Consider the following 13169-nt stretch of genomic DNA (forward strand, 5'->3'; position numbering starts at 1 on the left):
TACAACAGTCTTACAAGTATGTATTTTTTTGCTTTTACTAAAGGCACTATAGAAAATAACAAAACACCTCTGTCATTTTTTTGGACCTAAACAATATTCTACCACCTGAACTAATATCCATTAAATATCTTCAGATCAAATCAATTTTTTTTTATCACAGGACTGGAAATATAGACATTATTAATAATGTTTTAGAATTATAGAAATAGATATTTTTCAGGTAGGCACACATTTCCAGAGAACATGGAGTTGTCACTAGGAAGCTACCAAAGATCTTATAAACAGGATGATAATCATCAGTGTTTACAAAATTATATTGGGTAGAAGATAAAGCTATAAATGTTGGCATTGCTTAAGTTACTGTAAAAAGACCAAAGAGGAACAGACTATGTTTACAGTTACATTTTTATAAATAATTACTAAAAAAAAAAAGTGAATCAATGATGCTAAAACTAAGTTCAATATGCTGTAATGTTAGTATTTAAATAATCACTATAAATTAGTATATTAAAGGCAACCTAAAATAACAAGAATAAGACAAATTAATATTTGTAAATGTTATATATGTTATAACTATATTAGAATTAGATTACTATATCACTAATTAATTAAAATAAACATCACTACTATTGAGTTAAAATGAATATAATATAAAATTAAACATGTTAAGACATGATTAAGTGATAGTTATCACATATTTTGATGCTATATAAATATTAATACTGTTATTTTTTAGGTTCCAATTAATACTATGAATCCTTTCAAGTTATTAAATATTAATATTTTAATACTATATGGCAATATGGCTATATGGATATGAAAAGAGCCAGTATGCTCTGCTTCCCTAAATTAGAGTAAAAATATTAACCCAAATGCTTCATAGCCCAGTATTCCACGATAACCACATCAAAAGAGCCCGCTAGAATTAGGTCAATTGTACGGAAGTGTTCAAGAGGACCAGCGGACCCCTGCAGCAAGGAGAGTCCGCACCGCCCCCTCAGGACGGAACGCCGGACCCCGCCTTCCCGCGGAGGAACTGTCCCCGTACCTCAGCCACGTGAAGAGGCGTGGAGTGGCAGTTGTCCAGACGCACGCCCTGGAAGTACGTGGCTGTGATCTCCGTGTATTTCCTCATGTGCGCCCAGAGGTAGGGGCAGTCCTCGGGCTTCTTCCCATACCGCAGCTTCACGCTGTCGCCCCAGCAAATGAGCTCCCTCCTCAGATAGACGTCTGACCCTGTGAAGGAAGGAGCTTGCTTTCAACGATTCAAGAGATACAATGAAAAAAAAAAAATTACTTCGAGGAAACACTGTTGTTTTTAAATCACAGGGACCATTTCTACCAACACCCATATATCATACAAGCTGGTTACAATTGCATCTAAAATGGTTTGGGGAAAACGTTTTTAAAAATTAATATTAATTTCTATCTCACCTACAGCCTTTGCAAAATTTCAAGCGTTATAGTCTCTACTAAAAATGTGTGCTATTCAAATACTTTAATAGTATGTACTCCCGGGCTGATGTGTGAAAACACCTCTTGTGGCAATATGAGTGTAGGAGCCGTAGTCCCAAATGTTTTTTAAAAATGCAAAAGAATACATTTTTTTTTTTTTTTGCAAAAATATAGTCTTGTGCACAAGCACAGTAAAAAACAGCTCAACAAAAGCCATTCGTCTGAGGACATAGAGAATGGACAAAACTGACACACGTACCGGGTTCGGCAAAGTTCCGAAGGGGATCGTCCCCCATCACCCATCCATTGTGGGCCATCAGAAAACAAGCTTTATTCGGGAGGTGAATCAGAGATTCTTCCGCGGACAGGGGCATGTCTTCAAACGGGAAAGTAAAATATCTGTGGACAGATGATTAAGCATTAGATCCATACAGAGAAACTCTCTGGAGAGAATCTGAATCAGCCCTGTGAAAATGAAATTTCCTCCCCAGTGAACAGAATAAATAAGATGTGTTTGACACCATTTATAGGAAAATAAATTTCAATACAGGTCAAAAACCTTCAGTAGACTTCTTGAGTAAATCGAGTAGAATCTGAGGAACGGGGGAGGTAGCATTATAACATATCTGGTCAACATTTTAAATAGTTTACAAAATCTCATAATTTACAAATAAAATCACTGAGGGACTGAGGTCACTTTGCTACTCTTTAGCCGCCTAATGTATGCTGCACGTGACTTAAAAGGAGCTAGGTGCTTGCTTGCTTTCACACTGAAATTATTGTTAAGTGTGCAGTCCTCCAGAAACATTAATGTAAATAATTATAAATCAGTTCATATGATCATAGTTTCTCTAACTAAAGATCTGCCTAACAGAATTAATTAATAGTAAGCCTAGTTACCAAATCGGAACTTATATTTCCATTTAAGGAAGGTCCTGGAAGTCACTTGTTAAAGGAAACATTTTGGCTAATTTGAAAAGTTAAATACAATGTTTAACCTTTAATGAGAAGAAAGCAGAAACGGAATACCTGGTAACCAAAGGGTATTTCCGAGTGACAGGTCCTAGTTTAGGACCGTGGCCGGCCAGTCGCTCATAAAACACATTTCCCAGAAGGCAATTAACTGCCTGGAAAACATGAAGTTATGTGCCATCAATAACAACAACAAACAGCATTAACATTCAGAGAAAAGCAGCAATCGAAAAGCAGGTGAAACCTGTTCCTGGTGACAGTTCATGAGTTGATGTTTCTCCGCATTTAATTCCTCAAGTCTCTTCCGGAACCAGTTACAGCATTCCTCGACTGCGGCTGGCCCGCTGCTGGAGCCGAGAGAGCAGTACAAACCTATTAGTTCATGCTTTACAAACTCTTTTAAAAACTTTCTGGGGGCTGGGTGAAAAAGGTGAAGGAATTCGGATGTACAAGTTGGTAATTATAGAATAGTCACGGGATGTAAAGGGAATGTAGTCAGGAATACTGTAATAACTATGTACGTTGCCAGGTGGGTTCTAGACTCATTGGGGGAAATCATTTCATACATGTATAAATGTCTAATCACGATGTTGTATACTGAAACCGATATAATACTGTATGTCAACTGTAATAGAAAATATTTTAATTATTTAAAGTAAAAAAAGTGTTTTCAATAAAATGAAAAAAAAAATCTCTAACCAGGGTCATAGATTCTTTTAAATGTATTCATTGAGACCGTAATTAGGGCTGAAGAAGTTTTCCAATCGTAAAACATTTTACACAGAGGAAGGGGGAAAATGTCACGCACTCGCAGTACAAGAATTACAGTGGGTTACTTTACTTCATTTTCTAGTCAAACTTTTAGTCAATATTATGCAAATAGCACCAGCCCTAAGGGTGTGTAAGTAACCTTGTTCTTTACTTCACAGCACACACAACATACTCATGCGGAATGAACGTGGCGAGAGCGATGTTCATGTCCACGGTGCAGCCAAGCCGCTTGTATTCAGGGTCCGGGATAATCTGCAGGTGTGGCTTGGGATCAGGCACGGTTGGTGTTTTCCTGTTTCCTGAAAGAGGGAAAAGGTGATATGTAAAAATGCAAACATCCACAAGGTGATTATAACTAATACTGTGTCTAAGTTCTTTGTAACTTTTCCATAGACAATAAAACAAATGCTTATATCACAAGCATTCTTCCTGCCTCCCCTTCCATCTTCCTGCACTCCCCAACACACACACACACACACACACACACACACACACACACTCACGAAGGGGGAGGGAGAGAGATTGGGAGAAAATAACCTTACAGAAGAAAAACACAGGGATTCCTACCAGTTCAACCCCGGCCCCACCTTTCTGCCTGAGTCACAAAGTCTCCTGAACAACCTGACTCTTTGCCATCATGAGAGAAGCACACAGGCCGTTTTTTACATTTTTCTCTTTTTCACCAACAGGCATATTCCTTCCATAATAAAAAATAAAATGGAAAGAGTAAATAAATGTTCTGTGTGGGGCGGATTTTCATTCCTTTCCTGGAACACGTTCCTAGTAAATCAGGTGTTTGGCACACGATTGCTTCCCCTGGGCTTCGTCTTACATTAATACCTGGTTTATCCTAAAGAGACTTACTTAGCAATGTCTTATAAAAGCACACACAAATAAGATAGTATAGATTCTTAAAATCTACTTTCTCAGGTTCACCTGGAAGAGGAAATATACAAAAACTGCCAAGAAATGTTTGGAAAAGAGAAAAAGCTATACAATCAGTATAAATCATAAAACAGTCTTCAGTACGATTAGAATACACGATAGATCGCTGGACCAGCGCAGACAGCAGACCCACATACTGAGTGTACGACTGTACTCTATGAAGTATGAGGGTGGCATTACAATTCGTGTAGAAGGAGGGATGATCAACTCGACGTGATTTCTGAATAAAAAGAAAATTCAACACCTTCTTTATATAATACACAAAAATAAATCCTAGGCATATTAAATATTCAAATGTAAAATACAAGTAAGATTGTTAGAAGAAAATATAGCATGTTGATGGAAGGTCTTTTCTAAGCATGATGTAAAATCAGAAGCCATAAAAAAGAAGGATTGACAAATTTGACTACATTGGAAAAAAAAACCCCCACCATAAACAAGAGTTAAATGGTCAACAGTATACTAACAGGACATAAACTGCTCACAAAAATTCGGGGATATTTCAAAATGAGTAAGAAGCAATAAAATACCCCCAAATTTATGTGAGCCATGTATCTGAGGCCAGTATAAGAAGGAATCACCAATAATTAGTCAACATCAAAAAGACAACCCAATAGAAAAACAGGGAAATAACACAACTAGACAATACGGGAAAAACTATAAATGGCTGCCCTGGCTGGATAGCTCGTTGGCTAGAGCATCACCCCAAAATTCTAGGGTTGCTGGTTAAAAAAACAACAACTATAAATGGCTAACCTGTGAACAGATCTTTCACTAGTAAGTGAAGAAATGTAAATTAAAATAAGGACGATTTGCCCGATTGACAAAGATTTATAAAGATTCAAGGCATCTAATGTTGGTGAGGGTATGGTTAGAGCAGTGGTGGTCAACCTGGTCCCTACCACGATTCAAGGCATCTAATGTTGGTGAGGGTATGGTTAGAGCAGTGGTGGTCAACCTGGTCCCTCCCGCCCACTAGGGGGCGCTCCAGCTTTCATGGTGGGCGGTAGTGGAGCAACCAAAGTATAAATAAAAAGATAGATTTAACTAGAGTAAGTTGTTTTACAAAGATTTATTCTGCCAAACTTAGCAAAAATCTGACATAAAGTACTTGGTAAGTAATTATTATTATATGCTTTCACTTGCTGTAACTCTGCTTTATAAATTTTATAAAGTAAAGTGACTTCCCTACTTTATAAATCACCATGACTATGGAACCGGCGGGTGTTTCGAAAATTTTACTACTAATAGAGAAACAAAAGTGGGCGGGAGGTATAAAAAGGTTGACTACCCCTGGGCTAGTGATAACATAAAGGGCTACACTTGTGTTTGAAAAGCAATCTGACAACACCTATTGTAAATTTATTGTGAAATTTGTATATCCTTTGACCTGGTAATTCTACGTCCAGAAATTTATCCTACAGGTATACTCACATAAACAAGTAAAAATAACATGTACAAGGACATATTTTCCATAGTACTGCTTGTAAGAAAGTAAGTTCCACTAGGTCAAGGGCTTGCTATCTTTATATCACTGAATCTCCGTGCCCCGAATAGGATCTAGCATCTAGTACCTGGTTCAATCAAGATGTATTGAATGAATGAATGAACCATGAATAAACTGGAAATAACTCACCAAAAAGGCTAAAGAAATTCAAGTATGTTAAAATTGTATTGCTATCTAGAAATGAAAAGAAATGATTAGCTGTAATAAAATCATATTATCTGCTAAAAGAACAAGTTGTTAAATAGACTGTAAGAACAAGTTGTTAAATAGTCTCATTTGTGTGTATAAAATAGTAAATATAGGCCCTGTCCGGTTGGCTCAGCGGTAGAGCATCAGCCTGGCGTGTGGGAGACCCGGGTTTGATTCCTGGCCAGGACACATAGGAGAAGCGCCCATTTGCTTCTCCACCCCCCCCCCCCCCCCCCCGTCCTTCCTCTCTGTCTCTCTCTTCCCCTCCCGCAGCCGAAGCTCCATTGGAGCAAAGATGGCCTGGGCGCTGGGGATGGCTCCTTGGCCTCTGTCCCAGGCGCTAGATTGGCTCTGGTCGAGGCAGAGCGACACCCCGGAGGGGCAGAGCATCGCCCCCTGGTGGGCAGAGCGTTGCCCCTGGTCTACCCGGCACGCGCCGGTCGGGCGCATGCGGGAGTCTGTCTGACTGTCTCTCCCCATTTCCAGCTTCAGAAAAATACAAAAAAAAAAAAAAAAAAAAAAAGTAAATATAAAACCGATGTATATAATTTATATACACATAATGGTATAAAAATGTATATAAAATTTGAATTTCTGTCACAAAAGCTGAAGAGAAACAAACTATTAATTGGTAGTTCCTTCTAAGAAGTGGATTTGGGGGGAGAGGAAGTCACACATCCCGGTTATTTATTACATTGTTGCTCCGTTTGGCCTTTTGTCTTTACTGTGAGCACACATTATCGTATAATATAGCTTATAAATATCAGAGCGAGGGGAAGACAGAGGCCCTTCAGTAAAATAAAACATGAAGGAAAGTGAGTGTCGAACATTCATTCATGGTTTAAGCTCTACACAACTACGAGAACTGAAGAGTGAATCTGACCCCGAACTTCCTGGATCTGGAGTCACAGCGACCTGGAAGGCAGTATTTCCTGTCCTACGCTAGCTCTGGGATCTGAATGAGGAAGGGAAGTCTTTATTTTAAGAGCCAGCAAAGATCCTCACTATTAGACTATCCCACACTTACTACAGAAACATTCTTTACCATCTTTCTAATTTGCCTTCTAAAACCCTAATTTCTCTCTCAGCCTGGTTTCCCCCATGCTCCTTTGTCGGGAACACAGGATCAACCTCTTTTTTTTTTTTTTTTGTATTTTTCTGAAGCTGGAATTGGGGAGAGACAGTCAGACAGACTCCCGCACGCGCCCGACCAGGATCCACCCGGCACGCCCACCAGGGGCGACGCTCTGCCGCAACCAGAGCCACTCCAGCGCCTGGGGCAGAGGCCAAGGAGCCATCCCCAGTGCCCGGGCCATCTTTGCTCCAATGGAGCCTTGGCTGCGGGAGGGGAAGAGAGAGACAGAGAGGAAGGAGGGGAGGGGGGTGGAGAAGCAAATGGGCGCTTCTCCTATGTGCCCTGGCCGGGAATCGAACCCGGGTCCCCCACACGCCAGGCCGACGCTCTACTGCTGAGCCAACCGGCCAGGGCCAACCTCTTAAAGGTTAGTTACGTCCTTAACTGATGATTCGTGTCTTTATCTTTTGTTACTACCTAGTGTCTGGCTCAGTCTCTCGAGCGGCTGGGTGGCCGCAATGGGGGACACTCTCTCTTAGTTAAGATTCCTGCTTTCACCGGCAGAAGACTGAATCTCTGCTTCAACGCCTGCTTCGAGCTTCTGACAGCTAACACAACCCGCTCTACTTACCGCCCCTTCACGCCTGTAACAAGTACATATTTCAGTCGTCTCTGCTAACTACCCAAGCACTTCCAAAAGCCTCACTTTATCGTACCTAAACCACACAAATACCATCCAGTAACAAACTGAATTAGGTGTTAACCGAGAGAAAAGAAGAGGCGTAGTAAATTTCTTAAAAACAGATAGGAACAGTCTAGCACACGTATTTTACCTTGAGTCAGAAGTCTTCGAAACTGCTCAACGGCTTTGTGAACGTCTACTTGGAAAAATTCCCAGAGTTGGATCTTTGGAAACACATCCTCCCAAATTATTTTTCGAATGCACTGAAAAATTTCAACAGTTAAACAATCAGTATATATTTAAGATCCTTTTTCCCCCTAAATATCAGTTAGCATATTAAAAGGCAGATTGTAGGCCCTGGCCGGTTGGCTCAGCCGTAGAGCGTCGGCCTGGCGTGCGGGAGACCCGGGTTCGATTCCCAGCCAGGGCACACAGGGGAAGTGCCCATCTGCTTCTCCACCCTTCCCCCTCTCCTTTCTCTCTGTCTCTCTCTTCCCCACCCGCAGCCAAGGCTCCATTGGAGCAAAGATGGCCCGGGCGCTGGGGATGGCTCCTTGGCCTCTGCCTCAGGCGCTAGAGTGGCTCTGGTCTCGGCAGAGCGACGCCCTGGAGGGGCAGAGCATCGCCCCCTGGTGGGCGTGCCGGGTGGATCCCGGTCGGGCGCATGCGGGAGTCTGTCTGGCTGTCTCTCCCCGTTTCCAGCTTCAGAAAAATACCAAAAAAAAAAAAAAAAAGGCAGATTGTAAATAACTCAACCACCCATCCCATTAGCACTTTAAAAATTCGGTTACTCTGGGTTAGTGCGGTCCTCCTCCGTACATACTGACATTCATCTGGTGGTCGTTCTCAATCGAGGCGGGCACGCCTCTGTCTCTGTAGTTCCCGTCTGCCACGTCGCAGGAGAAGTGCCACAGTGCTCTGTCTAAGACCCAGGCGGGTTTCAAGTGTGGAGAGTTCACGAGGTTATACGCGCTTTCCGGATGCTCCTGGAGCCATTTACTATTAGTGGCTGAGAGAAAGAAAAAGACACAAAGGGAGATCTCACAATTAACTGAAGCTAACGGTATCCATGTCGAGTGTAAAGGTGCAATCAAATGTCACTATCGACCACTTATCTCAGTGGTTTTCAAAGAGTGCGCCAGGGCACACTGGTGCTCCCCAAAGGATTTCCAGGTGTGCCTTATGGTATTCCAGAGAAATATGTGCCTGTTGGGGACCAAAAAACCAACAGGGTTTTTGGAGTTTAGATTTCTGGGGGACAGAGGTGTGGGGAATTGGCTGTAAGCTGACAGTCTGCCCAACCCCCCACCTCACTTGCCTGATTGATTAGGTTGCAAAAGGCTGTTAAGCTGTGGTGCTGGATTGTTTACACTACCCCCATGTTCCCCAGAAAGACTGGAGGCAAGTTTCTTCTATCCTTTGTTTGGTGTCAAGTTAAGATGATATGTATGGTGGGGGTTTTGGATTGATGATTAATCATAAGGAATTGCCTCTTGAAGCCTTTTGGATTTCTATAAAAGAATATGTGGCAATATCTAAAAAAGCTTTGAACATTTTACTACAATTTTCAACATCCTATTTATGTGAATTAGGATTTTCTAGCCTCAACACAATTAAGAGTAAAAAGAGAGGAATTCTTCGAGGAAATGAGAGTTTGCCTTTCAAATATATGCCCCAACATTGAAGAAATCACTAGGACACATCAGGCTCATGTTTCTCATAAACACAAGAATAAAAAAAGTTAACACATTTGTGCCGGGACCTGCGGAATTTACTAAATCTTACTAAGAACGTGTCTATCTATATAAAAAGACAACTTTTTTTGTTGTTCTTTTATTTTTTAACCCCTCTTTTTTACAAATTCTAAAAAAGCATAACTCAAAAAATGTAAAATAAAAATGTTTTTTAATGTCAGAATAAATTTAATTTTGTCGTATTTATTTTGTTTAATTACCATAAAAGCACACTTGGACTTTATATTTTTTTCTTTAATATCTGACTTAATTATTATAACATATTTCTCAGAAATTTGTACATAGTGTACCTACAATTATTTGTAGGATTTTAAATGTGCCCCAACTTCAAAGAGTTTGAGAACCACTGACTTATCTTCTTATATATCATAGTAGACATCGGGATGTTATGACACTGTAGTATCAAAAAAAAGTTTTGGTTGGGGTATCCCGTCATCCACTTCACCGCCCATTTTTTTTTTTTTTTTGTCTGTTGTGGGACTTTTTAATTGATAGTAAGTAGGATGCAAGACTGATGTATTAACACCGTTGTGGTCACACAGTTACTGTTGTGGTGGGAGTTAAGAAGGGTCGTGTCCTCGGCCAGTTGTGACGGTGGTCCTTGAGTCAACTACATTTTGGAATGCTCCTTCGAAGCCCGAAGGACGTCTTTTCCCGCCAGGCAGGCTTCTGCCCCGACCTGAGTCCTCTGGCCTCCGGGCAGAGCAGAGAGCCACCTGGACGCTCACCCCCGGTTCAGGCTGTAAGCGTCTGGCTGCTCGGTCCCAGGGCAGGAGAACTGTCCCCTTCCCTACTTCTCTTCTGCTACTTTTAGTCTCCCGAGCGAGAGGGCTCCCTTCTCCGGTCCCACCTAAGCTCTGGGTTCCATCTCTTCCCCTGACTTCAGAACTCAAAAGGTCCTGTGCGCCTTTTCTCCCCACACGCTCACTTCTTCCTGCGTGTTTCTGGGGGGGGGGGGGAGGTTAGGCGGGGGAAGGAACGGTTCCTTCCTGTGGATCTTGAAATAGGCTTGTCTCTCCCCGAAGCTAAGGATACAAACACTCAGCCTGTCTAAAAAGTTATTTCTCGGCCCTGGCCAGTTGGCTCAGTGGTAGAGTGTTGGCCTGGCGTGCAGAAGTCCCGGGTTTGATTCCCGGCCAGGGCACACAGGAGAAGCGCCCATGTGCTTCTCCACCCCTCCCCCTCTCCTTCCTCTCTCTCTCTGTCTCTCTCTTCCCCTCCTGCAGCGAGGCTCCATTGGAGCAAAGATGACCCGGGCGCTGGGGATGGCTCCTTGGCCTCTGCCCCAGGCGCTGGAGTGGCTCTGGTCGCAACAGAGCAACACCCTGGAGGGGCAGAGCACCGCCACCTGCTGGGCAGAGCGTCGCCCCCTGGTGGGCGTGCCGGGTGGATCCCGGTCGGGCGCATGCGGGAGTTTGTCTGACTGTCTCTCCCCATTTCCAGCTTCAGAAAAAATACAAAAAAAAAAAAAAAAAGTTATTTCTCTAACTTCCGCACAGTCTCTTCGTATCAGGAATGTCTTGAAAATGCAAACTGTGTCTGCTGTTTCCACTTCCTCCCCACACTCTCTGCCACCTGCTGCCTCTGGCTGTCGCCCGAGGTTCCTGCAGCCCTCCCGACCACGAAACCTAGGCTACGTTCTCCTCTTCATCCAGGGCGTCCTTGGCAACGGGTGCCGTTGCTGAGTGGTCCTCCCGTGCGGTACCGACCGCCTCTGCCTTGATTTACATGCAAACTTCGCGCATGTTGATTATACATTGAACTAACACTTTAGTTTTCTTTGAAGAAAGAAATGAGGGGTATGATGGAATGTGATTTTTAAATTGAGGGACACCTACGTGTCATTTGTGTTTTCAATGTGATATAAAGCTGAAAGGAACGGAATAATTCAAATGTAATATTTTTATCAAAATGAATGGTAGTTGGCCCTGGCTGGTTGGCTCAGTGGTAGAGCGTCGGCCGGTATGTGGAAGTTCCGGGTTTGATTCCTGGTCAGGGCACACAGGGGAAGCGACCATCTGTTTCTCACTGCTCCCCTTTCTCTCTCTCTCTCTCTCTCTGTCTTCCTTTCCCGCAGCCATGGCTCAAATGATGCCGGCACTGAGGATGGCTCCATGGCTTCACCTCAGGTGCTAAAATAGCTTGGTTGCTGAGCAACAGAGCAGTGGCCCCAGATAGGTAGAGCATAGCCCTGTAGGTGGCTTGCTGGGTGGATCACAGTTGAGGTGCATGCAGGAGTCTGTCTCTCTGCCTCCCAGCCTGTCACCCTTTCACTTAAAAAAAAATTAATGGGGCCCTGGCCGGTTGGCTCAGTGGTAGAGCATCGGCCTGGTGTGCAGGAGTCCCAGGTTCGATTCCCGGCCAGGGCACATGGGAGAAGCGCCCATCTGCTTCTCCACCCCTCCCCCTCTCCTTCCTCTCTGTCTCTCTCTTCCCCTCCCACAGCCAAGGCTCCACTGGAGCAAAGTTGGCCTGGGCACTGAGGATGGCTCCATGGCCTCTGCCTCAGGCGCTAGAATGGCTCTGGTTGCAACAGAGCGATGCCCCATGTGGGCAGAGCATCGCCCCCTGGTGGGTATGTCGGGTGGATCCTGGTTGGGTACATGCAGGAGTCTGTCTGACTGCCTCCCCGTTTCCAACTTCAGAAAAATACACACACACACACACACACAAATTAATGGTAGTTAACGAAGCTCCTACCAGTGTGGTTGTAGACAACATCAGTGATGCAAAGAATATTCCACTCCTTTTTCAGTTTGTCCACTAACTGTCCAACATCATTCCAAGTACATTTTTTATTAGGTCTTGAAAAGTCAGGGTTTAATTCCAACTGATCAGCAAGGGAGTAGCACGACCTAGATTGTCCAAGGGTCTGCAGCGGGGTGAAATGAATCATGTTGTAACCTGCAACACGAGGAAACAGACAGAGATCATGGCAGAGAAAACACCTCAAGCTACGCAAAGGACAACTTCCTTCAAGGGATCCTCAGCGGGAAGGCAACCACGGCACCTGTACCAGAAAAGGAGTCACAGACTTGGGTTCACGTCTGGACTGTCACACAGGTGACCTCAAGCACATCCACTTAACTTTTCAGGACATACCGGTGCCTTCACGTACAAGGCAGAGACAATGAGCTGATGTGTTTGAAAACAATCACACACAGTGTGCCTAGATCCTAGTCGGGGTTCAATGTCTATCTGTTGAATGGATAGTTAGTTACTTGTGGAAAATATACCCTACGCAAGTATATCAGCATGACTTTCTCCTGCTTTTAATGTTTTGCAATACCTGTATTCTGTTTTCGTCATGACAGTGAACTTCTTGTGTCTTTCTTCACACTACATTCAGCTCGAAAGCAGAAGATTAATATGACCTTTCAACAGAGAGTAAAATACACCTTAAGTTCCGTTCTCCCCTTGGCACAAATGGCAGACTTTCGTACAAGCCTTCCACACAGAAGACAGTTACGCGGCACAGTATTTGTGGACTTAAAGTTATATGTAATGGGCCCTGGCTGGTTGGCTCAGCAGTAGAGCGTCGGCCTGGCGTGCAGGAGTCCCGGGTTCGATTCCCGGCCAGGGCACACAGGAGAAGCACCCATCTGCTTCTCCACCCCTCCTCCTCTCCTTCCTCTCTGTCTCTCTCTTCCCCTCCCACAGCCAAGGCTCCATTGGAGCAAAGATGGCCTGGGCACTGAGGATGGCTCTGTGGCCTCTGCCTCAGGTGCTAGAATGGCTCTGAATGCAACAGAGAGACGCCCCAGAGGGGCAGAGCATCGCCCCCTGGTGGGCATGCCAGGTGGATCCCGGTTGGGCGCA

General features: G+C 43.7%; 1 protein-coding gene across 3 annotated transcripts in view; it reads right to left on the reverse strand.

Annotated features, from left to right (window-relative positions):
• AGL (amylo-alpha-1, 6-glucosidase, 4-alpha-glucanotransferase) overlaps positions 1 to 13169 on the reverse strand; it is a 58393-nt gene that overhangs the window by 30814 nt on the left and 14410 nt on the right. For 2 of the 3 annotated variants that reach the window (XM_066353522.1, XM_066353523.1), the window contains exons 5-12: positions 12051 to 12254; positions 8424 to 8605; positions 7748 to 7859; positions 3371 to 3497; positions 2672 to 2774; positions 2485 to 2582; positions 1715 to 1854; positions 1049 to 1236 (exon numbers count right to left, since the gene is read on the reverse strand). In XM_066353522.1, the coding sequence (XP_066209619.1) occupies positions 1049 to 1236; positions 1715 to 1854; positions 2485 to 2582; positions 2672 to 2774; positions 3371 to 3497; positions 7748 to 7859; positions 8424 to 8605; positions 12051 to 12254 (1154 nt within the window). The remainder of the gene's footprint in view (positions 1 to 1048; positions 1237 to 1714; positions 1855 to 2484; positions 2583 to 2671; positions 2775 to 3370; positions 3498 to 7747; positions 7860 to 8423; positions 8606 to 12050; positions 12255 to 13169) is intronic. The other variant, XM_066353524.1, reaches the window with a different exon arrangement.

Source organism: Saccopteryx leptura, chromosome 11 (assembly GCF_036850995.1).
Source record: "Saccopteryx leptura isolate mSacLep1 chromosome 11, mSacLep1_pri_phased_curated, whole genome shotgun sequence".
Lineage (NCBI taxonomy): Eukaryota > Metazoa > Chordata > Mammalia > Chiroptera > Emballonuridae > Saccopteryx > Saccopteryx leptura.